We start from the raw sequence: 25,823 nt of genomic DNA, 5'->3' as shown, positions 1-25,823 counted from the left end.
TTTCCTCTCCTCAATAAAATAGAGGTCAAGAGTGTGCATTGTACCAGCAATTCCAGCACTTTGTTATCAGAGGCTGGGAGGATTGCAAGTTCCAGGCCAGGCTAGGTCACATAAAGAAATATGCATAAAAGCAAATATAAAAGTTCTATAATGTTTAATGTTAATTTTGATGTCTGTCAAGATGGATACCATGAAGACGGAGAGCAGGAGAAATGTGAAGATGCTGAAGGAAGAGGTGCAAAAGCTGGACGACCTTTACCAACAAACTGTGAAGGTAGGAGCTGGACCTGTGTGTTCATCTGACTCGAGTCTGAAATCTTAGCTGGATGTGGTGGTATACAAAAGCTGAGACGAGGCCTCAAAACTCAGCCAAAAAAGCCAGGTGTGGTGTCCTCATACCTGTAGTCCCAACATTTAGAAGACCCCGTGGGAGGATTGGCACAGCTTTGAGACCCACCTGGGCATAAATAATTGTCCATTAAGAATCATTGCAAGGGGCTGGAGAGATGACTCAGAGGTTAAGAGCTCTGTCTGCTCTACCAGTGCCCCTGAGTTCCATTGTCCCATTGTGGTCCCAGCATCCACACAGTGGCTCACAACCATCTATAATGAGATCGCGTGCCTTCTTCTGTTATGCAGGCAGAACACTATGTACATGATAAATAAACAAGTCTTGAAAAAAACCATTGCAAACTTACTTTCCCAGCTAAATTTCGGTCTGTTCATAAGAGCTCCAGAAGGTAGGTAAGGTGGAGGACCGACTGCCGCTGTTCTGTCCAGCCCTGAATTTTCAGACAGGCATTGAGACCCCGTTCACGAGCCATCATACAATTAAGTTTTACAACTGTGCCATTAGTAGTTATACCAGCAACGTATCACAAATAGAAACATTTGTATTGCCCTATATTATATACGGGATGCTTTTTGAGCAGTGTAGAATTTTTGGAAGTTGTAACACAACATCTAATCTGCATGTGAAGTGTGAAATGTGTGCCTATTATTTTTACTGTTATCATATTCCCTGCATGAAAGGTTAAGTTTATTCTTGAAAGCACTCAAGTGAAAGACTCTGTAAGTCCATACTTCAGCATCACAAACCTAGGCATCTGAGAATGACTGGAACTAATTTTGCTAAACATAGTTAATATGTGTGTGAAATTTTAATCAAAGTACCAGGTTTCCTTGAATTAGACTTGAAACATTGTTAAATAGAGTGCTACACAGAATCTTCCTGGAGGGGGCACATTTGTGTTTATCATATGGAGTCCCCACTGGAACAGTTAAAGAAAGAAGGCAGTCAACAGCTTGGAAATATAAATGATGCAACGTTCTGGTTTTTTGTTTGTTTTTAATGCTTAACCTACTTTACTTAAATCTGCCTTTAGCAAATGGAATATGAATGGAAAAAATGATTTTTCTCCGCTAGGAGGCTGAGGAACAAGATGAGAAGTGTGCCAGGGAGCTTGAATCCCTGGAGAAACACAAGCACCTACTGGAGAGTGCTGTGAACAAGGGCCTCAGCGAAGCCATGGATGAGCTAGAGGCTGTCCAGCGGGAGTAAGTTCACCTCGCCAAGATCTGATTCTTTAAACTTTGTAAAGCTGCTTCCTGTTTTTTATCTTTAATTCCTACTATGAAACTCTTTGGGGTGCAAAGAATGATATTTTAAGTATTTAAGCCAAAAAAAAAATAAGATACCTTATGCCACTATTAGAGGCGGGTCATAGCATCAGGGTAGCTGACCACACATCAAGTGAACTGAAGCATCTGGTAGTGATCTGTGTGCTTACATAATGGCATTTCGATGGATTCTACCAGGGATGGTTTTCTTGGTAGTGGGGGTGAACAGGGTTTCTCTGTAGCTTTGAAGCCTGTCCTGGATCTACACTCTATAGACCAGCCTGGCCTCAAACTCACAGATATCCACCCATCTCTGCCTCCTGAGAGCTGGGATTAAAGGCATGTGCCACCACTTACAGCCAGGCATGGTTTTCTATATCCACCAAATATTTCTAAGGGAAAATAGTAACATATATAAATGCAAAATTTGCATTTTGCTCAGGTTACTACACTGTACTAATTTATTCATTTATTTTCTAGATATTAAACAATTGGTTTCTTTTTATTTTAATTCTGTAGATACCAACTGGTTCTACAAAGCACAACTGAAGAAAGGGGGAAAGTGACAAATGACTTACTGCATCTTTTAGAGATAGTTGCTACACATGTAGGGTCTTTGGAAGTAAGTATGAAGCTCTTCGCTGAATTCTAGCTGCTTTGTTTCTATAGGAATTGAATAACAAATTTTCCATTTTTCTTTTATTTATTTGTTTTTTTTTCTTTTTTTTATTGAGAAAAAAAATTTCCGCCTCCTCCCAGCCTCCCACTCCTCTCCCCGTCCCCCCACTCCTATCCCCGTCCCCCCACTCCTCTCCCCCTCCCCCCACTCCTCTCCCCCTTCCCCCACTCCTCTCTCCCTCCCTCTCAAGTCTGAAGAGCAGTCAGGGTTACCTGCCCTGTGGAAAGTCCAAAGTCCTCCCCCCTCCATCCATGTCTAAGAAGTTGAACATCTGGCTAGGCTCCTACAAAGCCAGAACATGAAGTAGGATCAAAACCCAGTGCCATTGTCCTTGGCTTCTCAGCAGCCCTCATTGTCCGCCATATTCAGAGAGTCCTGTTTTATCCCCTGCTTTTTCAGTCACAGTCCAGCTGGCCTTGGTGAGCTCCCAATAGATCAGCCCCACTGTCTCCGTGGGTGGGTGCACCCCTCTTGGTCCTGACTTCCTTGCTCATCTTCTCCCTCCTTCTGTTCCTCATTGGGACTTTGGGAGCTCAGTCCAGTGCTCCAGTGTGGGTCTCTGTCTCTATCTCCATCCATCGACAGATGAAGGTTCTATGGTGATATGCAAAATATTCATCAGTATGGCTATAGGATAGGATCATTTCAGGTTCCCTATCTTCAGCTGTCCCAGGAACTAACTGGGGACCTCGCCTTGGGCACCTGGAAGCCCCTCTAGGTCCAAGTCTCTTCCCAACCCTAAGATGGCTCCCTTAATTAAGATATGTGCTTCCCTGCTCCCCTATCCAACCTTCCTTTATCCCAATCATCCGGTTGCCCCAAGTTCTTCCCATCCTACCCTTCTCACTTTTCTCTCCCCATCTCTCCTTACCCCCCCTCCCACCCCACCCTTAAGATCCCGATTTTTTGCCTGGCAATGGGATGTACTCACTCATAATTGGTTTCTAGCCATAAATAAAGGTCAGTGAGTCTATAATTTGATATCCTAAAGAAGCTAAATAAGAAGGTGAACCCAAAGAAAAACATATAGCTATCCTTCTTTTATTTATTTGAAAAAAACCTACATTTTAACATTTTCATACCAATCCCAGTTCCCTCTGCCTCCCCTCCTCCTGCTCCCTCCAACATCCAACTTATCCCCCATCCACTCCTCAGAGAAGGTAAGGCTTCCCATGGGAACTCAACAAAGTCTAGCACATTGCTTTGAGGCAGGACCACTGCTCTTCCCACTCACTACCTAGGCTGAGCAGAGTATCCCTACAAAGAGAATGGGTTCCAAAAAGCCAGTCCAAGCAGTAGAGATAAATCTTGCTCTCACTGCCAGTCGCCCCACAGTCTGCCCCAGCCATTCAACTGCCACCCACATTCAGTGGGCCTAGTTCCCCCCACTGTCAGACTGGTGTCTCTAATCTTAGGACCAGGGCACATTTCTTTGTCTCCCTCTGATTCTAGGGACAGTCTGTGTTTCTTTGACACTAGTTCAGAGTCAGAGCACATGTCTTTAGTCCTGGGTTCAGGAATAACGATGTTTCTTTCCCTGGCCCAGGTCTCAAATCCAAGGTGTGTTTCTCTCACTGGCTCTGGGTTCAGAGTCAGGGTGCTCAGTGATTGGTTGGTTTCCTATTCCAGTTGTCCCTTTTACCCTGCACTCCCCCTTTTTATATGTTAATAAATAACAGGGGGATTAGAAGTGGGCGATGTTTTCATGAGACTACTTCCTGCTGCTTTGGGGCATTGAAGTTCTTGGGACAATTTTGATCTTCATCCCCAGGAAATAACTGGATGCAAAGGACTGTGGCTCTGTAGCTATAGGCTGGTAATCCTGCAATAGTAACTTGTTCAAAGTCTGGTTAGAAATCTTTTGGATTTGTTGTTGAAGAAATTTAGACAAGAGGTTTAAGAGACAGGGCATAATTAGTAGAATTAAGAGAAATATTCCTTAATGAGGGGTTAGGAAGGGAAGCATCCAATACCATATCTGACTATTAGTGATCCACTGCCTAGATTTTGAAATCTAATCCTCTCTGATTTTGTAGTACTACGGTGGCTAGTGAGTCCCATTTGTCCCTGAAGAGTAAGGATAGTCTGAGCTACCTTTTGCAAATTCCAGATGGATTCTGAGGAAAGCAACGGTAAACGGCTAGTCCTGCTGTTCCAGTGGCTGCAGCTGCAGTTTTGCCCAGGGCTGCTAGAAAGGGTATTACTTAGATTGCTCATGTGCCATGCCGTGCCAGGAAGGTATGAACTTGGCGGTGGGAATTGACAAGGGTTCCTCACCAGGAACCACCCCTAATTCAGGGAAGGGGAACACTATGGCACAACTCCTATACCCCCTATCAGGTAAGCAGAATATCACAGAGAATAGATGCATTATGAATGTTTGGACATAGGGGCTAGGTGGTAGTACCAAGGGTAATGGTATTATTGCAGGTTTCAGAATCCAAAATGCCCACAAAGTGTGTTCCTGAGAATTAACGCAGTTTGAACTGCCAAAGAGAGGAATATGAGAAAGATAAGGGGTGGTAGTGAGTGACATTTGGCTTGGAAGAATTAACACGTGGTAAGGGGAGAGAATCTAATAGGACAATGGGTGAGGCCACAAAGGGTGAGTGAGAGCTTGACTCTGGAGGGACACACAACCAGCATTCTCCAATGAGGTCACGCTGAGTGTTATTCAGCAGCTGATACACAGTAGTCAGGGTTTGAAATGACATGGTGTTACAGGGAGCTAGGGTCCAATAAAGGTGATTAATAAGGACGTAAGAACCTTTGAGGAGCTTTGGACCACTTCTTCTACTGTGGGGTTGAGCGAGTGGGATGTGTACCCTCTGTATTTTGAGCGCTCCTGATAAGAGCCTGCGGTAAATGCCATCATAGAGCTTCCCAATGACTCTCATTTCCCTTCTGGGGTACCTTGGATTCTTAATCAGGATGTAAAAGGTTCCCCCTTCTTCATAAATGGCAGAGTGTTTTCCTAAATGTGCATCATGTCTTTTACAGGACCAATGAGGACAGTCTCCATAGGTTTCGGGCCAGTGTTGACAGTAACCTTTAGTCTGATCATAGAGGAAGCAAGCACAGGGGACGGGTGTTCTTTCCATTGACTTTGGTGTTACAGGGATAAGTGTCTCTTTTTTGACAGCCTGCTAGTGAGCAGTCTCCGGACCCTAGCAGCTGAGTGATCTAGTTGAACTGTTGAGTATGTTTCCTGAACCTCAAATCTCCACATGTAGAGATAAGGAGTGTATGAGGAGCTAGAATCAGAAGAGGTAGGGCATAACCCAATAGGGTTGGGATTGAGTCTTGACCTATATGGATGTGTGAGGCCTCATTTCTCTAAGACCGGAAGGATGCTGTTCAGTTTTGGTATCCTCTGAAGCTTAAGGCAGCAAAGTTTTGTTGGGGATCAAAAGATTGTTTTGAGCTGATGGTAGAAAAGGTTTGAGATGGGAAAAATTAATCCAGTGAGGGGAATCCTGAAGCTTAGCAGCAGTTAGAGTAATAAGGATTGCCCTGAAAAGGCCTGTCCATTTTGGAGCAAGAGTGCGAGAATTTTGTCGTGGAGGAGAGAGGAGAACTAAATTCCCAGTGTTAATTGGAGAGGGAAGAGGATTTGGGAGGGGTTGTGGCAAATGATGATTGGAGAAATTCCAAATAAGAGTACGAAGATAGTGGAGCAAAGGGGTACCTACCCATCCCGAGAATGTGTCTACTGGGACTAGAAGGTATCTGAAAGGTCTAAGTGTGGTCATGTCTGTGAAATCGAGCTGCCAGTCTGACCCAGGGAGGAATCCCCTGCCTGGTGAGTGGGGAAAGGGGGACTCCGATGCCTAGAGGTGGGATTAGAGGTTTCACAAATTTTATATGAAGCTGTGATAGTCTTTAGAAAAAACAGATCCTCAGAGGTGAGCTGTAAATAAGTTTTGATAAAGTGAGACAAAGCCTGGCTATTGGGATGAAAGATCTGGTGTAAACAGAACAAGATCTGTTGAGTACCTGGGGATGATAATGAAGAGATTGGTTGTAAGAGGAGAGTGTCTTTTTTTTTTGTTGTTTAAATTTATTTATTTATTAAGGATTTCTGCCTCCTCCCCGCCACCGCCTCCCATTTCCCTCCTCCTCCCCCAACCAAGTCCCCCTCCCTCATCAGCTCGAAGAGCAATCAGGGTTCCCTGACCTGTGGGAAGTCCAGGGAGAATAGAAAACACTATCCTGAGTGAGATAAGCCAGACCCAAAAAGAGGAACATGGGATGTACTCACTCATATTTGGTTTCTAGCCATAAATAAAGGAAATTGAGCTTATAATTCACGATCCTAGAGAAGCTAAATAAGAAGGTGAATCCAAAGACAAACATATAGGCATCCTCCTGAATATTAACCTTCATCAGGCGATGAAAGGAGACAGAGACAGAGACCCACATTGGAGCACTGGACAGAAATCTCAAGGTCCAAATCAGGACCAGAAGGAGAGGGAGCACGAGCAAGGAACTCAGGACCGCGAGGGGTACACCCACACACTGAGACAATGGGGATGTTCTACTGGGAACTCACCAAGGCCAGCTGGCCTGGGTCTGAGGAGAGTGTCTTGTAGTGTGTGAGAAAGATCAAAATCTCAAGGTCCAAATCAGGACCAGAAGGAGAGGGAGCACGAGCAAGGAACTCAGGACCGCGAGGGGTACACCCACACACTGAGACAATGGGGATGTTCTACTGGGAACTCACCAAGGCCAGCTGGCCTGGGTCTGAGGAGAGTGTCTTGTAGTGTGTGAGAAGGATCCAGATTTCCAAGAGCTGCGGCTCTAGCTGCCTCATCAGCTCAGTTAGTTCTCATTGAAATAATGGAATTGCTTGATGTGATCAACAGTAGACAATTCCTATGGCTATGGAAGATGGGAAGCCTCTAATAGGGCTATAATTTGGTCTGAATTATTTATGGATCCTTCTTTTGTTGTTAATAGCCCCGTTCCCTCCAGATAACTGCATGTGACAAGAGAATATAAAAAGCATACTTTATATATATATATAAAATTTTAGGGATTGTCCCTAAATTTAACAAGCACGGGATAGAGCTATTAATTCAGCCTGCTGATCTGGTGGTGTGGTCTGGAAGGGCCTAAGCTTCAACCACTCTGGTGGAAACAACATATCCTGCTTCACGTACTCCTTCATACAGGAGGGAGCTGCCATCGGTATACCATGTATAAGTACTACTATAAGGAGAAGTGCTCCTTTCTGTATATGTATAGGATAAGGTAGTAACTCTTCTAGGGTCTCACTGTATGATTGTAGTAGGGAGTATTTCAGGATTGGTTGGGGGAGAAGATTTGAAATGTTAAAAGGTAGACATGGTTAAAAAGTTAGTATTGTGTCTTGTACAAATGCTACCTGAAGGGAGAGAACTCGGGAGGGAGGTAGTGTTTGAAGTCCCTTGTATGTTAGAAGATGTGACAGGTGGTGAGGAGAAAGAGCAGTAATAGGTAACCCAAAGGTTAACTTCTTTGATTCAAGTAGAAGCAGTTCAGCTGCAGCCAGAGCTCGTAGCTATGTGCCCAGCCTTGCACAGTCTGGTCTAGTTTTTCTGACAAGTATGCAGCAGGTGCAAAGGAAGGACCCAAGACCCTCCTTTTCAGTAACACACACACACACACACACACACACACACACACACACAGAGAGAGAGAGAGAGAGAGAGAGAGAGAGAGAGAGAGAGAGAGAAAGAGAGAGAGAGAGAGAGAGTTAAATCTGGAAGGTGTGGGCTGGAGCCTGGAGCTTACGAAATGCCTTGCTAATGGACTAGAAGAGGTTCATGTAGGGGCCAAGGGCTGCATTATATAGGGGGTGGGCATGAAGAGAAAAAGAAGGAATCCAGGTGCGAAGGAAGGCTGCCATACCTAGGAAAGATAGGATTTCATCCTTTGTGTTAGGAACTGTGAGTGACTAGATTGTTTTCTATCTAGGGTAATGGCTTTATGAGTTGGAGTGATGGCTAATCCCAGATGAGTAACCAGAGGACTGTATAACTGGACCTTAGAGGGGCTGGACAGAAAGTTCAATAGAGCCAAGGCATCTGCCTGGCCAATGTGCAGGGATGGACAACAAAGGAGAGGATATCTGTGTACTGTATGAGTTTAGATTTTGGGAGAGACAGAGAGTGAGTAAATGTGGACTGTCCTGGAATCCCTGGGGTAGGATGGTCCAAGTGAGCTGGGTAGAGACATGGTTGTCTGGGTCAGTCCAAGTAAAGGCAATAATATGTTGTGACTGGGGATCTAGAGGAATAGAAAAGAATGCATCTTTGAGGTCAAGAACAGAGAAATGGGAAGTTTTTGAAGGGATAGTGGAGAGGACAATATAAGGACTGGGTACTATAGGATGAAGGGGAATTACTGCTGAGTTAAAAGTCGGAGGTCCTGGACCAACCTATAGGCTCTGCTGGGTTTTTTGACTTAAGAGAATAGAGACAAGAGGATTAAGTCTCCTGAGGCTTTAGAGAGAGAGAGTGGCTATTGGGCCCCCGTGATATATTTGATTAGACTTTGCAGTTGGATGATGTCAGGGGTGATGTTTGACTATAGAGGGATTCTGGGTGTCCCATACCTGGGCATCTACTTGAGAGGTAAGCTGGTAAAGGAAAAGGAGTGTCAGAATGTGTGGTTTGAAGTAGAAGAAGGAGGGAAATGCTGGTGACCTTAGGGTTAACCGGATGGAGGGAACAAAGGAAATAGAGGCTCCTATTTTGGTTAGGAGGTCACCTTCCAAACAAGGGGATGTGGCAGGTTGGTACCACTAGGAAAGAATGGATGAGGGGAATACCCCTAAAGAAAAGGCTAAGTGGTGGGGTTTGATGAACTTGGTAAGTTTGTCACCCTACAAAAACAATAGAGAAACAAGACGGTAAGGTGGGCCCCCAAAATTTTGTCAGAGCCAAAAAAGTAGCCCCAGTGCCTAAGAGGAAGGAGATGAATCTCCCTGATACTGTGATAACTACCCGGTTCTCCCTGTTGGTTATGGCAGTGGTCTGACAAAGGGAGCCCAGGTTCTATCAGTCATCCATTGCCAGACACAGAAGGTTGGCTGAAGGGTGGTCCCCCATGGCATGGCGACAATCAATACTCCATTGTCCTTCTCAATGGCACCCTGGACATAGTCCAGGTGGTTTACATGGGTTGGGACAAGTCCTGGAGCCCGTGACTCTCAGGACCACATTTGCAACAAGGGCATACAGGTTCTTGGGGTTCTGGATGCCAGGAACTTGGGTTTCTACTTTTGCCAGCTGAGAGACCCTAGCTATCATCAGGTATTTTTGTTTACAGACTTTTTCATCTCTTCCATGAGATCTCTTTATATCTTAAAGGCCACTGCTAAGGCTTCTACTTGTGGGGTCAGAGGTCCTCTCTCCAAACGTTTAAGTTTAAATCTCTGGGAAATTCTGAGAGGAGAAATAGGTCATAAGGAGCTGCTTTCCATCTGGGCTCTCGGGATCCAGGTTGGTGTGTTATAAGAGGGCCTTTGTAAGGCAGTTGAGGAATTGAGATGGATTTTCATGTTTTTCCTGAAAGGCCTCTTGGGCCTTTTCATAATATACTGCCTTCAGGGAAGCCCTACAGAGACCAGTTAAGAGCTATGTTATGAAACAATTCCTAGCTAGGGTGTCCCTGGAAGTATTATAATCCCATTCAGGGACCTGAACAGGGACTGCCCCACTGGGTAGATGTTTTCCATTTGATGGAATTCATCTGCATGGGCCCTAGCCTGACCCCAGATTTGCCTACACTCCTCTGGGAGGAGATGGTTGGCAAGAATCATATAGACATCGTGAAAGGTAAGATCATAGGATTGGGTAATGTACTGGAATTCTTTAATAAAAGTGGAAGAATTGGTAGTATAGGATCCTAATCTTTTTTATACTTGGGTGAGTTCAGATTAACAAGAAGGGTACATTTAGCTGACTAAACCATCCACCCCAGCAACCTCTCACAAAGGGAGAACTGGGGCTGCTTTAGATTGGGGAGGTACAGGAGGTTCTATGGCAGAGCGAGAATGAGTAGCAGGAGGACTAGGGACTGTCGGTGGGCTGAAAGTAGCTTCCAGGGAGATCTGACCTGGACCACCTGTCATAGCAAGGGAGAAAGAGAGGCTGAAGGGACCAGAAGAGGGGGAACTGTGGGCTTTTGTCTGTAGAGGGGAGGCTCATTGACTGGATCAAAGGTAATAAATTCATCCTGTTCTGATTTGATAGCTAGTAGGAGTTGGGTGGGTGAACAGGAGGCACAGAGAGGAGGCTTGGAGTGAAGGTAAGAGAACGTTTTAACATAGAGGGTCTCTTTTCACTTCCCTGATCACTGACAATAGTTGTTAAGGTCCCAAATAATACTGGGATCTAGTGTGCCTTTAAGCAGCCATCAGTTGGTTACCTAAGGGATATTGAGGCCAAGTGGTACATACTGTGCTCATCTTTCTAGGTCTGGTGTTTCTTTCTGTGGTCTGAGATTTCTTAACCTCACTCATGACAGTTTTTTCTAGTTCCATCCATTTGCATGCAGATTTCAAGATATCATTTTTTTAACCACTGAGTATAAATCCATTGTTTAAATATACCACATTGTCTTTATCCATTCTTAGGCTAAGGGGTATCTGGGCACCTAGGTTGTTTCCAGGTTCTGGATGTTACAAATAATGCTGCTATGATCATAGTTGAACAAATGTTTTTGTATTACGATTGAGCATTCTGTGGGTTGCCCAACAGTGCTATTGCTGGAAGGTTAATTCCCAATTTTCTGAGTTCTTTATATATTTTGGAGATCAGTCATCTATCTGATGTGGGGTTGGTGAAGATCTTTCCCCATTCAGTAGGCTATCGTTTTGTCTTATTGACTGTGTCCATTGCTTTACAGAAACTTCTATTTCAGAAGGTCCCATTTCTTTATTGTTGCTCTCAATGTCTGCGCTACTGGCGTTGTATTTAGGAAGTGATTTCCTATGCCCATGCTTTCAAGACTACTTCCCATTTTCTCTTCAGTGAGGTTCAGTGAATGGTGATGTTTCTCTGATTTCTTTCTCAGCCCCTTTATCATTTGTATATAGGAGGGCTACTGATTTTTTTAGTTGATCTTGTATCCTGCTACATTACTAATGGTGTTTATCAGCTGTAGAAGTTCTGTCGTCGAATTTTTGGGGTCACTTAAGAATACTATCATATCATCTGCAAACGGAGAAAGTTTGACTTCTTCCTTTCCAATCTGTATCCTCTTGATCTCATTTTGTTGTCTTATTTCTCTAGCTAGAACTTCAAGTACTATGTTGAATAGATATGGGGAAAGTAAGTGGACATTCTTGTCTTGTTCCTAATTTTAGTGGAATTTCTGTGAGTTTCTCTACATTTCATTTGAAGTTGTCTGTTGACTTGCTATATGTTGCTTTTACTATGTTTAGGTGTGTTCCTTTTATCCCTGATATCTCCAGGAGAAGAAGTGTTGGATTTTGTCGAATGCTTTTTCAGCATCTAATGAGGCGATCATATGTTTTTTTCTTTCAATTTGTTAATAGGGTGGATCACATTGATAGACAGATGCTGCACCAGCCCTGCATCTCTAGGATGAAGCTGACTTGATCATGGTTGATAATTTTTTGATGTGTTCTTGATTCAGTTTGCCAGTGTTTTATTGAATATTTTTGCATCAATGTTCATGAGGGAGTTTGGTCTGTAATTCTCCTTTTTGGTTGAGTCTTTGTGTGGTTTCCTTATCAGGGTAACTGTAGTATCATAATTGGCAATGTTCCTTCTGTTTCTATTTTGTGGAACAATTTGATGAGTATAGGTATTAGCTCTTCTTTGAAGTTCTGAATACTGCACTGATTCCAGCCAGCCCTGGACTCTTTTTGGTTGGGAGACTTTCAGTGACTGCATCTATTTTCTTGCATGTTAGAGGTCTATTTAAATTGAGACCTCACCTTGTTGGATTTTTCCTGTGATGAGAATGAAGTGTCCCTCTCCATATCTTCTGACTGATTTTAATTTGAAGTCTATTTTGTTAAATATTAGGATTGCTACACCTGCTTGTTTCTTAGGTCCATTTGATTGGAAAATCTTTTCCCAACCATTTACCCTGAGAGAATGTCTGTCTTTGAGGTGAAGGTGTGTTTCTTGTATGCAGCAGAAGGATGGATCCTGTTTTCATATCCATTCTGTTAGCATGTGTCTTTTTATAGGTGAATTGAGTCCATTGATCTTAAGAGATATTAATGACCAGTGATTGTTAAATCCTGTTATTTTTTTGGTGGTAGTTTGTGTGTTTTGTTGGTGTGAGGTTATCTATTGACTGTGTTTTCATGGGTGCAGCTAGCTTCCTTGCATTGAAGTTTTCCTTCTAGTACTTTCTGTAAGGCTGGGTTTATGAATAGGTATTGTTTAAATCTGATTTTTTTTGTGGAATATCTTGTTGTCTCAATCAATAGTGATTGGAAGTATAGTAGTCTGGGCTTGCATCCATGATCTGTTAGTGTCTGACTTTCTGACTTTCACGTTTTCCATTGAAAGTCGGGTGTATTTCTGATAGGTCTGCCTTTATATGTTTAGTGTTCTGATTATAATATGGAAAGGAGACTTTTTTGGTTCAGTCTACTTGGTGTTTTGTAAACCTCTTTTACTTTCATAGGGATATCCTTTTTTAGTTGGGGAAGTTTTCATCTATGATTTTGGTTGAATATATTTTCTGTGCTTTTGAGCTGGAGTTCTTCTATTCCTATTATTCTTTTTTTATTGATATTTATTGAGCTCTACATTTTTCTCTGCTCCCTCCGCTGCCACTTCCCTTCCACCTTCAACCCTCCCCCAAGGTGCCCATATGCCTAATTTACTCAGGAGATCTTGTCTTTTTCTACTTTCTACTTCCCAGTAGATTAGATATATGTAAGTCTCTCTTAGTGTCCTCATTGTTGTCTAACTTCTCTGGGATTGTGATTTGTAGGCTGGGTTTCTTTTCTTATGTTTAAAAACCACCTATGCGTGAGCACATGTGAGAGTTGTCTTTCTGAGTCTGGGTTACCTCACTCAATTTCTAGCTCCATCCATTCTCCTGTGAAATTCAAGCTGTCGTTATTTTTTTCTGCTGTGTAGTACTCCATTACATAAATGTACCACATTTTCTTAATCCATTTTTTTTGGTTGAGGGGCAGTTAGGTTGTTTCCAAGTTCTCTCTATGGGAAATAAAGCTGCTATGAATCTATGAGCACGTGTCCTTGTGGCACGATTGAGCATCCTTTGGATATATACCCAAAGTGGTATTACTAGGTCTTGAGGAAGGGTGTTTTCTAATTTTCTGAGAAATCACTGCACTGACATGCAAACGGGCTGTACCAGCTTGCACTCCCACCAGCAATGCAGGAGTGTTCCCTTCACCCCACAACCTCTCCAGTATAAGTTGTCATCAGTGTTTTTGATCTTGGCCATTCTTACAGGTCTAAGATGGAATCTCAGAGTTGTTTTCATTTGCATTTCTCTGATGATTAAGGATGTTGAACATTCCACCTCATTCCTTTACAAATGTCATTCTTGTATGTAAATGTCACACTTGTTTGTACATTAAGAGTTGTGAATTGTTTACACTAGAAACACCTTGAAGAACAGACTGCTAAAGCTGACGCAGAGTATGAAGGAAGCATGTCTGAAGACCTCTTGGAAAATATCAAAGAGATTGCAGAGAAGTACAAGAGCGGCGCTGCTCTATGTGAGAGTCCTGGGGAATGAAGATAAACCGACGGTGGCTGTCTTCTGTCTGTCATAGACGTATATTAACTAAAAATGGATATGTCCCAAAACTGTGTAACAGTTAATAAAGTGCATTAGTAAAGTGAGGGTTTCCCTTCATTTCTCTGACTCACTTCTGAAGAAAGAACATGGTATGGGCTAAACCGGGAGTTGGCAGACTACAGTGTGAACCAAGTAAGACATGCTGACTTTCTGCAAGTGCTTGCCCACTGTGATGGTGTTAAACAATCTAAAGAAGACACCACTTGGCCTGCAGAGCCAGACATATTGACTCTCAGGTCCTTGTGACTTTGCCTCGGAGGGTGGGAAGAAGCATCTGTTCACCCTTTCTTCACCCGGATGAAAAAGGTAACAAAAAAACAAAGAAAAAGGATTCCATCCCAATCCGGGTAGTGAATCAGTGAGTTCATTGGGGTCACTTGTAGGATCACAAATGACTCAAGGCAGCTACAGCACCAGGAAACCTCCTGGACAGCATACCAGCACTTAGACCATGAAGAGTACCTCTGAAAACATGGGCAACTCACAAACACCTTCACCACCAAAGAGTTTTGGGCAGCTTAAGGGAGACTACACTACCACAAAGATCCTCTACTCCAGTCAATTATGTACGTCTTATAGAACCTCAGGGCAGGGACCCCCAAGCTCCCTAAGCTCCCTACTCTATCCATGAGGAAATGTCGATTAAAAGACAGTTATCTGCAGATAGAGCTAAATGAACACAGTCTAGAGGTGGTTTTAACACTCAGGAGAACAAGCCAGGGAAGAGGAAGACTCTGCCTGTTCAAGTCAAGCAGAACAATGTATGGGGCACCACAGTGGCCTTAGAGTCAGAAACAAGTCATGTGCAAACCCTGTGGAGGGGACTACTCACTGAGGGTGATGGGGTTACTGCTGCTCCTGAGAGCTCACGGAGCAGCAGAGCAGCACTGACCGAGACCAACTGGGCACTCGGTAACAAGCAGGCTCCATGAAGTGTCTTCCAGCCTCGTGGAGCCAGGACTTGAATATTCAACAGGCTGGCCTGTCCGTGAGAAAGGGAAACAGTGAAAATAGTCTGGAAAAACGTGAGCTGTTGAACTATTGCTAGATATAAAGTATGGGCGGTTAAAATCTTAAAACGGCGTTGTTAATAAGGTGGAACCCAGAGGAAAATCCATAGCTTTGAAATTTATTTTCTTTAGATGATCTAGTGTAACTGGCGAGGAGTGGGGCAGTCGGCGAGGGCTAGCTAGAGTGTGTGTCTAGCATGTCATAGCCTTTGGATTTGATCCCAGAACCCAGAACTAGAAGTTCAGCTAGGCATGATGGCCAACACATGTAATCTCAGCATTCAGAATGCTGAGGAGCAAGGATTTTGAGGTCAGGCCAGGCTGAGCTATATAGCAAGCTAAAGACCAAGGTGGCCTTTTAAGGCTGTGTCTCAAAACAAAGCCAGAAAAGAATAAAATTTAATAATAAAATATTTATTAATTAAAAAATAATTTTTGAGGCAAAGTCTCTAGTCCAGGCTGGTCTCATACTCCCTGTGTAGTTGAAGGTAACCTTGAACTTCTGACCCTCTGCCTTCTACTTCCAAAACGTGAGATTACAGTTTGTCTCCTTGTCTGGATTATGTGCATTGGAGACCAAACTCAACTCCTCTTGTTTGCTAGGCAAGAAAAATTATCACCAACTTCTGAAAAGCAAAACTTAATCAGGAAAGAAAGAAGGTGGACAGTGGTGCATACCTGTAATCCATCCTTTAGGCAATTGAGAGAAGAAGATCAGGAGACCCTGTCAAAACTAAAGGGTAAAGGAGCATGGCAGAGAGACACTCAGATGGATGCAGCCTTCCTTGGCAGTAAACTGTCAGCTCTGGCGATCTGGGCTTAAGGAGTGCTTGATCTGCAAGCACAAAGTTCCACATGCACAGCTAAAGAAATAGAAATGAACCCATGACGATGACATCTACTGGCTGCACCGCCCTTCTAGAATGCTGAAACAGATTCTAAAGGTGCAACCAAAATGCCAGCCTGACGAACTCTGAAAGCACAGAACACTATGCTGTACTATACATCCCGTTTGTGAAATCAGAGATTTTTCTATGGCACTGTGTCCCAGTGAAAAGGATGCCAGTCAGTGGAATCCAAGAGTAAAACCAAGAGCCAGTCTTAGTTTGGCATAGATTTCAACAACTAAGATTTTGGTGCTTTGTACCCCCAAATTTACTTAGAGGTCATTTGCTGTGGGACATCTTTCCTATATGCTATATGTTTTATTAACTTCCTCTATGCTGTGAGTATGTTAATAAAGAAACTGCTACACCAACTCTTTGCTCTATAGCAAGACAGAATAAGCCTACGCAGGAAAGCCAAACTGAAAATACAAGGAAGATTGGTGGGGTCTGGGAGATGCCACCAAGCTGCCAAAGCAGCGAGATGTTCTAGACCAGAGGTAAAGCCATAGCTCTATGGTAATGCATAATAAATAGAAATTTAAAAGTAGGAGCTAGATAGTAATAAGCCTGAGCAACAGGCCAAGTAGTTTACAATTGATATTAAGTCTCCAAGTGGTTATTTAGAAGTAGGACAGAGAAAGCTCCAACCGCAATTGTCTCCAGAGGGGGCTTATCTCATCTAGAGATAGAGCAAGGGTACTTTGACCTGCCCATTACAACTGCCACTAGAAAGCCTCGTACTCTGTACTTGGGAAACCACAGGAGGCTAAAGGAGCCACGATCATGGCAGAGATAAATGACCCTTCTCCACAAGGAGCTAGACAGGCCTTTATATATGCCCTTGCTGAAGGGTGACTGGGAGATGCTTCGTATTTTCCCACTAATAACAGCTTTTGTGATGACTCACATTTTACAAGTTTTTTTTTTTTTTTTATGGTTTTTTGAGACAGGGTTTCTCTGTGGTTTTGGTTCCTGTCCTGGAACTAGCTCTTGTAGACCAGGCTGGTCTTGAACTCACAGAGATCCGCCTGCCTCTGCCTTCCGAGTGCTGGGATTAAAGGCGTGCGCCACCACCGCCCGGCCTCATTTTACAAGTTTTAAAGAACCCATTTTTCTTACTGTATTATTGATTGTTAAATTTTATCTAGTGACTTTCAGGCATCTAGGACATTGATAGTAACTGTTTTCATACATACTTCCATATGATTAATTTCCAAACATAATCATCATCTCCATGATTAAGTACTTGCTTAGCCCATGTGTGAAGTCCTAAAATCAATTTAAAGTGCCATCAGAAAAATAAACCAAAACTACATGTATACATTGCTAGAATAAATCCCACCTGGTCATGGTGTAGTTTTGTGCTACTAGATTCAACATTTGTCTGTCTGTTTGGGTTGTTTCATTTGGTTTTTTGTTTATTTTATTTTTAATGCATGAGTTTTTGCCTGTGTGTGTGTGTGTGTGTGTGTGTGTGTGTGTGTGTGTGTGTGTTGTGGGGAGCCGTTCCCACATACTCCATTGCAAGATGACGCTGACCATCAGCACCACCACTGTAATCAAGCCAGTGCGCATGTGCATGGTGAATGGCAGTTTACCTTGTCAAGCCAGTGCGCATGCACATAGTAGCTTTCCATCCCTTGCTCTCTGCCTCTCCCGTGGCATCATAGGGTTTGACAGGCTGCAGCCAGTCAGAGTTTGACACGTCCGAGGCGAGGACTGTTAAGCTATATAAGGGCCGGGTTTTTGACCCTTGAGGTCTTCGCTCTGTAAGCTTATGCTCTCCCTCTCAAGACGCATAAAGCTTTTCTGCAGAAGGATCCTGAATGTGCCACATCTTTCTTGCTGGCGAGACGGTAGCACGGGACAGTGTGTGTCTACCTTACATACATACTCATGCACAAAGAGGCTAGAGAATGTTGGATCCCCAGAATTGCAGATGATTTCCGGCCAACTTTGTGGGTGCTAGCAATCAAATGCAGGTTCTCTGAAGTCAACTCTCCAGCCCAAATGGTTTATTTGAGGAATGGTCTAGCAACTCATGACAGTCTTCCTGTCTCAGTCTCCTAAGCTAAGATGACAGGTTCTAAGCTCCCATGACCAACATTTTGTTTAGTCTTCTTACGCTGTCCAGGCTGGTCTCAAGATTTAGTGAAATCAATCCTCCAGTCTCCCAAGTAGCTGGGACTAACAGTATATACCACAGTACTCCATATGTTTTACTTTTAAATTTTTATCGTAAAAATAAATATTAAACGTTGGAATAATATGAAAGTATTAAAGATCAGGAGTGATGGTAGATGCCTCTAATCTCAGCATTTGGGTGAGGGAGGAAGATCTGAAGGTTGAGGCCAGCCTAGGATCCTCTCTCAAAGATAGATAGATAGATGATAGATAGATAGATAGATAGATAGATAGATAGATAGATAGACAGACAGACAAGGAGAGCCTAGAGAGATATGAGACTGTGAATTCTACCATTTTCTTCGGGGATATTTGCCTCATACCAAGAGAATTCAGGATAGCTTTTCAGCTTCCCAGCCTGTCGGTAAGTTGGCACTGGGCCTGTGAGCTGGGTCAAATGATGTGGGAGTGTCATATATCAATCTGTTGATTTCATTGGTTAAGCAATAAAGAAACTGCTTGGCCCTCATAGGTTAAAACATAGGTTGGAGGAGTAAACAGAACAGAATGCTGGGAGAAGGAAGCTGAGTCAAGGAGTCACCATGATTCTCCCACTCCAGGCAGACGCAGGTTAAGATCATTCCTGGTAAGCCAGCTCTTGGGCTACATAGATTATTAGAAATGGGCTAGTCCAGGTGCAAGAGTTAGCCGAGAAAAGGCTAGATATAATGGGCCAAACGGTGTTTAAAAGAATACAGTTTCTGTGTAATTATTTCGGGGCATAAGCTAGAGCTAGCCATGTGGGCGGCCGGGTGCCGGGGACGCAGCCCATCGCTCCTATTACAACAGTCAAAGGTGCTGCTGTGCGGGGCAGCCACCTGAGTTTTAATCCCAGAGCTCACAATAAAAGGAGAGGGAGCAAAGCAGTTTTGCAAAGTATCCAGGAAATCAAGTAGTTGTTCAAGAAGCCAAATTGAGCAAAAGGGTAACATGAACAAAGCAAAAAAAAAAAAAAAAAAAAAAAAAAAAAAAAAAAAAAAAAAAAAAACCTAAATGTTATTCAACTGGCTTGCATGTTGCCAAGGAACCGTATACTAACCAAGGGTGTGATGTAGCAGGTCAGGAAGGCATGGTTTAACGTGGGCAGGTCAAATGGGTGCATGGGTGAGTGGGTGGCTGGGGAGCAGGCTACACCGAATCTGTGAAAGGCAATGGGACTGGGGCTGGTTATCCTTTACAGACTTTCCAGTCTTGAATGGAAGAGAGGGATCAGCTCTAAAGCAGGCCACTTCATCCAACCTACACTAGGAGAAAGGGACAGGTGACAACTCAGTGAGGGGAGGAGGATAAGGTGCAGTCTCCTGAGAAAGGAGAACTCAGGCTGTTCATGAGCAAAAGAGGCCACCCCATGAGGATGGGGATGGCTCAGTGATTAAGAGCTCTGCCTTCTCTTGCAAAGAATGAGTCAGTTCCCAGCACAGACATGGTGACTCACAGACATCTGCAACTCCAGTCCCAGGGGAAGTGACACTGGCTTCAGGCCTCCATGGGCACTGCGCACACACATGATGCACTTACCTGCATGTAGTCAAAACTTTCACACAAAAAAATAAATCTTTAAAAAAGAGGCCGCCTTAGGGAACTTTGGGGCTCTCTATTTTTAAAGAATATAGCCAGTTGTAAATATCTGTAATTCCAACAATCCAAAGGCTGGTGCAGGAGGACAGCTATGAGTTCCAGGCCAGCCTGGACTACATAGTGAGACCCTGTCTCAAAAAGGAAAACAACAAATCAAAAAGATACAAAGACTGAGGGGATGGCTCAGTCAGTATGGAGCCTGCTGTGTGAACAGAAAGACTGAGGTCCCATCCCACATCCTGTAAAAAGCCAAGGTCGGTGGTGCGTCCCCATAACCCTAGTGCTGGGGGAAGCAGGGTAGGACAGGCAGATGGATCCTGGAGTTCATTGGCTAACCCAAATAGGGAATCTGTGAGTTGTTTTTTTTTTTGTTGTTGTTGTTGTGTTGTGTTTTGTTTGTTCTAAAAAAAACCAAACAAACAACAACAACGAAAAAACAAGGCCAGGAGGTGGTGGTGCACACCTTTAATTCCTGGATGGAGGTGGGGGTTCCTTGGACTTCCCACAAGGCAGGGAACCCTGATTGCTCTTTGGGCTGACGAGGGAGGGGGACTTGATTGGGGGAGGGGGAGGGAAATGGGAGGCAGTGGCGGGGAAGAGACAGAAATCTTTAATAAATAAATAAATTTTTAAAAAAGAAATAAGGTATAGGGAAATAAAGGAGGATACCTACAGTAGACCTCTGGCTTCCATGTATACGCACAGATAAGTGCATGGACACACACATGCACACATAAAAAATGCAAACTGAGAAGAATGGACTAACGAGACAACTTGTCCTTGCTTAACTTTCGATGTCACAAGAAAAGTGTCTTCTCTCAAGAAATTAGGTAGTAAATTAGTTACAGCCCCTCAGCTCATAGTCATCCTGCCTCAGACTCCAGACTGCTGCGATCACAGGCATGTCATAGCAGACCTGGTTTAGTCTGCATTTTTGGAATACATATATATTGAATGTGAAATACCCACTTACAGGTTCATATCCGGAATGCTTGGTCCCTAGTTAGTGGCACCGTTTGGGGAGGTGGTAGGAGCTTTAGGTGACACCCAGCTGGAGGAAGTATGTTACTAGTGAGGGAGTAGCTGGGTAGGCTATACCTAGTGCACTCCTTCTGTTTCCTGGCACTCATGAGATGAGTTAATCTTCCCATGACCACAGACTGATAGCTACAGATGGCATGCCCATAAGAAAGTGTCTGTCTATCCCATGGGAAAGAAAAGGAGCTGGGGCTAGGGGCATCCCTAAGTTGGTAGAGCACTTGTGTAACATGCTTGAAACCCATAAACTGGCTGTGGAGGCTTGAATGAGAATGTGCCCCCTTAGACTCATATATTTGAATGTTTGCCCCCCCACCAGCTGGTGGAACAGTTTGGGAAGAATAGGGAGAATTGCTACTGAATGTGAGATTTAAAAAGGCCACACGAGTCCCACTTGTGTCTCAAGATCTGAGCTCTCAGCTACTTCTCCAGTGCCATTCTTGTCTGCCAACTGCCATCCTCCCTTCTGTGATAGCCATGGAACTCACCATCTGAAACTTTAATCCCCAAATTAAACATTTTCTTCTACAAATTGCATTGTCCGCAATTCCTTCTCACACCAATAGAAATGTAACTAAAATATTAGGTGTCGTGGTATCCACCTATCATCTCAGCACTGGGCATGAATGCAATGATACGCTGGGCTAAGTGGTGAATTTGAAGCCAACCTGGAATAAATGAGACAAAGGCAGGAAAAGGAGAAACTGGGGAGTTTCAATCAAGTGAGAGAAAAAAAAGGAAGAGTCAGGAGACTTCAATTCTTTTTGAGAGTCTCAGAGAATTAAGAAGACATCCAGTAACCAAGTACGTTTTGAAGCCAAACCCATCTGTAGTCCAAACTTGGGAAGCACAGGATATCTTGAGCTTAAATTCTAGAGAAGGTTATTCTAGAGAACAGTAAGAGCAACACAGTAATACTTCACTCGGCTGTCCTGGAACTCACTCTGTGGACCTGGATGGCCTTGAACTCACAGAGGTTCCCCTGGCCTCTGCCTCCCTGAGAGCTGGAATTAAAGGCATGGGCCACCATCTCCCTGTGTTGTTTTTTTTCCATTAAATGCAGTGGCTGCCTCTTAAACAACTGCGGTCCTAAGCAGCAATTGCTGTTATGGAATATTATTTTAAACGTGCAAAGGTGTGTTATTTTTTTTTTTTTGCTGCTTTTGTTAGCAATGCAAGGATGTGTTACATTTGTTTGATTAAATAAAATTAACCTGGGGACTGAATCAGCAGCTAGCAGACAGGAAGTGGTAGGGAGGGTTCTTAAGTGGGGGTTGAGCAGAAGAACGCCCCCTTTTCGGGGAGGCACCAGAAAGGAGAGGATAGCTATTTGCTGCTTAGCCTCTCTGGGTGAGCCTAATGTCACATCAGTTTTTGAGTCCTGAGTTCTGTAGAAGGACAAAGATCTAGATAAAGTTCCTTTATTGGTTGTGATAGAATCGGCGCCTGGGGATTCCCACATGGCTGTGGGCAGTGCAGCTGCTGGTAGCTGCTGGAGTTGCAATTGCTGTTTAAGAGAGCAGTTGTTTCAGAGGCAGCCACTGTATTTAATGAAAAACAACAGGGGCAGTGGTGGCCCATGACTTTGATCCCACCACTCAGAAGACAGAGGCAAGGGGAAGCTCCGTGAGTTCAAGGCCAGCCTGGTCTACAGAGTGAGTTCCAGGACAGCCAAGGCTACACAGTAAAACCCTCATCTCAAACAAGCAATAGAAAGATGAGAGAGAGAGAGAGAGAGAGAGAGAGAGAGAGAGAGAGAGAGAGAGAGAAGGTTGGAAAGATGGCTCAGCAGTCAAGGGCATATAAGGAGGCTTCATAGTCACCTGTAACTCCAGCTCCATTGCATCCAATCCCCCTTCTGGCCTCTATGGACACCCACATGCATGTGTGCATACATACACAGACACACCAAAATGAACTGAAATTAAATACACCTCAGTACCAATAGGAAATTCCATATACCAAACCATTCTTGTGGATAACTGACTGAGGGATCTCTCAATAGAATCAACTGAAGAGGGCCTTACCATGAGGTTTGCTATGGGTTGACCCACTAAGGAATTTCTAGTCATGATTTTACAAATGCAGTGCAGTGTTGATTATGTTTGGTTAGAATCGTGTTTCCACGTCCAGGGGAAAACATCATTTATCTCCGTTATCAGTGTTTCCCCAGTCCTGGTTAGAGGACACGGTGCTGATTGGAGAAGTGATTTTGCTGCCTAAAGAGCTACAGAGAAGCCTAGCAGGGATGGAGCTCCAAGGCTCCTACATGGACAGAGCAAAATGGGAGCTCTGATTTGTGTAGAGCATAAGCTGTTAAATATCTGGGAGACGTTTTTCCTCCCATTCCACTGGCTGTTTCCCATAGGAGCACAGTCCTCCCCTGGGAGCAGGTTTAGAGTCTTGGGAAACACAGAGTAGAGAAAACACATTTAAACCAGTAAAGGCCTCTATTGTCTCTTCTTTGTGTGTTGGTTTGGGAGAGGGAATCTTAAGGGATGTGGCTTTGAGTCTGAAGCAGTGTTTAGGTTGTAGACTTGCAAAGCTGAAACAATGTGCTATTTAATGTCAACCTTTTTTGAAGATTTATTTATTTATTATGTATACGACAGAGACTGGGAGCTGGCTCTGCGTTCTGCTCTTGCAGAGGACCTGAGTTCCGTTCCCAGCACCTGCATTGGGCAGCAGACAACTGCAGCTGTAGCTCTAGGGGATCTAATGCCCTCTTCTGGCCTCAGCAAACAACTGCATTTAAGAGCTCATCAAAGACAGCTCCCAGTCTCTGTCCTTACACCACACTTTTCCTGATGTACTTGTGCAAGTCCTCTCCTTAAGCTAAAACAACTTGTACATGAAAATGTAGATTACTGATATTTCCAGTTAAAAAGTAAAGGCAATGGAACAATAAATTGGTACTTGTAAATAGTAGAGACAGGAAGCACTGGGCCCTCATGCCTTATTATGACCCCAGCAGCTGGCGTGGGTCACATCTGCAAATACACTGGAAGGAAGTCTCCCACATCCTGCTTTCTCCTGGTTTGTATCTCTTGTGGGGGAAACCAGGGATCCTGTTTGTCGGTAGGTCTGGAAGAGAGTCGATTATGTCCATGAATTGTATTAATGTTAAGTGTGTGGTATGTCCCCAGGGACGGGCACCCTCTGACAGATGACGAGATAGCGGGGATGCTCATCGGACTGCTGCTGGCAGGACAGCAAACCTCCTCCACCACCAGGACCTGGATGGGCTTCCTTTGAGCCAGAGATAAACCGCTTCAAGAAAAGTGCTACCTAGAACAGAAAGCGGTGTGTGGCGAGGACCCGACTCTCTTAACCTATGAGCAGGTTTGTGTACAGTTTGAGGCCTTCTGTTCACTATAGCACCAATTGCTAGGCCCTCAGAGACCTTTCTACAAGCTAAGGGAGCAGAAAAAGCCAAGCTATTGCTTCTGTAAGCTTCGCAGGTGGGTTTGCTTCTATAGCGCACTCTGCCCTGCTGCTTTGCTGCTTAGGTTTAATGTCTGCCCTCTGTCCACGGAGCATGTATGTATGTTCTGTCTTTTTATGAAGAGTAGGAGCCTTGGATTACATGGAATTCATGACCTGTGTTTGGGCAGAAGTGATATAGGCACCCCACACAACTTGCTGTGCAGGAAAGCAGGAGAGAACTCATTTTGAAGCACACCCTAGTCTTACCATTTTTCTGTTATATTTTGTTTAGACACATTATTAAAATGGTATGTTACATTCAGATATTCTTACATTCCTGGGCAAATTCATATATGTGTGAGTATGTGTGGTTTTCAAAAAAATTTTGATAAGATAAGCATAGTATATTAAATGTTATAATAGTATATATTATAAACATATATAATAGTGAGTATATAGCTATAATTTTATTTTGTCATCTTTGATAATAAGCTAACTACTTCTTTTTTTTTTTTTTTTGGTTTTTCGAGACAGGGTTTCTCTGTGGTTTTGGAGCCTGTCCTGGAACTAGCTCTGTAGACCAGGCTGGTCTCGAACTCACAGAGATCCGCCTGCCTCTGCCTCCCGAGTGCTGGGATTAAAGGCGTGCGCCACCACCGCCCAGCTAGCTAACTACTTCTTAATTAGCTTCTTTCGCTACCAATTGACCCTAACTCCTTCAGAGGATCATGTCTCTTATGACCACCTATTATAAATCTTTAAAAAATGCCCCTACTACTTCTTGCCATCATGATATGAACCTTTGGAGAACACTTTTTTTTGAGGGGGGGGGGAGAGGGGAGGGGGGAAGGAAGGAGAGAGAGATTCACTGTGTAGGAGAGAGAGAGAGAGAGAGAGAGAGAGAGAGAGAGAGAGAGATTCACTGTGTAGCTCTTGGCTGGATTAGAACTTGCTATGTAGAATAGGGTGTCCTCACACCTGAGTGTTAGTGGCTGGTGAACACTTTTAATGACATCCAGGCTGTAACAGAGGGTTAAGGTTCATCCATGTTGGAGCATGTGTCGTATTCCAATCTTTGTCTCGAATGATATTCTATAATATGCACATACAACATATTATTTATTCATTTGTCCATGTTTAGACATTTCTGCTGTCTCCACTTTCTGAGGTCTATATTTGGGAGTGTGATTTCTGGGCCATACAGCACTATGTGCTGATGTATTGAACTGATAAATGGTTTCCAAACACTGGCTCCATTTTTAATCTTGTCAGCAGTATTTGCGTGTGTTCTGATGTTTACATGTGCTTATTATCTGTCTTTTGAGCTGGGTGGCTTTTCCCTGATGGCTGAGTATTTTGTGCTGTTCTCTTCGGAGAGTGTCTGTTCAGATCCTGTCCCTTTAGAGTAAGGGTGCCTTTCACCATTCTGAGCAGGTGTGTGTTTTCAAAAGGTGTGAAGACTGACTTAGCCCTCTGCTTTCTTCTCAGTTTTTCCTACTTTTGGGTCTTTGTCCTGTTTTGAATTAAACTGAAATATAACGTGAGTGAGGAACCATTGTACCTTTCTGTAAATAGAAAACCCTTTGTCCC

The 25,823-nt window shown here is 43.7% G+C and overlaps 1 protein-coding gene across 1 annotated transcript in view; it reads left to right on the top strand.

The window, feature by feature from the left end:
• The window catches only part of LOC121434746 (kinetochore protein NDC80 homolog), a 107,700-nt gene extending 93,653 nt beyond the window's left edge, over window positions 1-14,047 (top strand). Inside the window, 4 exon segments of the mRNA XM_041633695.1 lie at window positions 182-274; window positions 1,427-1,557; window positions 2,140-2,242; window positions 13,910-14,047. Of these exon segments, the coding sequence (XP_041489629.1) occupies window positions 182-274; window positions 1,427-1,557; window positions 2,140-2,242; window positions 13,910-14,047 (465 nt within the window).
• The last annotated feature ends 11,776 nt before the right edge of the window (window positions 14,048-25,823 follow it).

The sequence above is a fragment of the Microtus oregoni genome, unplaced genomic scaffold (assembly GCF_018167655.1).
Source record: "Microtus oregoni isolate MIOR12 unplaced genomic scaffold, Mior012 000044F_ref0000062, whole genome shotgun sequence".
NCBI classification, from domain to species: domain Eukaryota; kingdom Metazoa; phylum Chordata; class Mammalia; order Rodentia; family Cricetidae; genus Microtus; species Microtus oregoni.
This window is presented reverse-complemented; position numbering and strand designations above follow the sequence as displayed.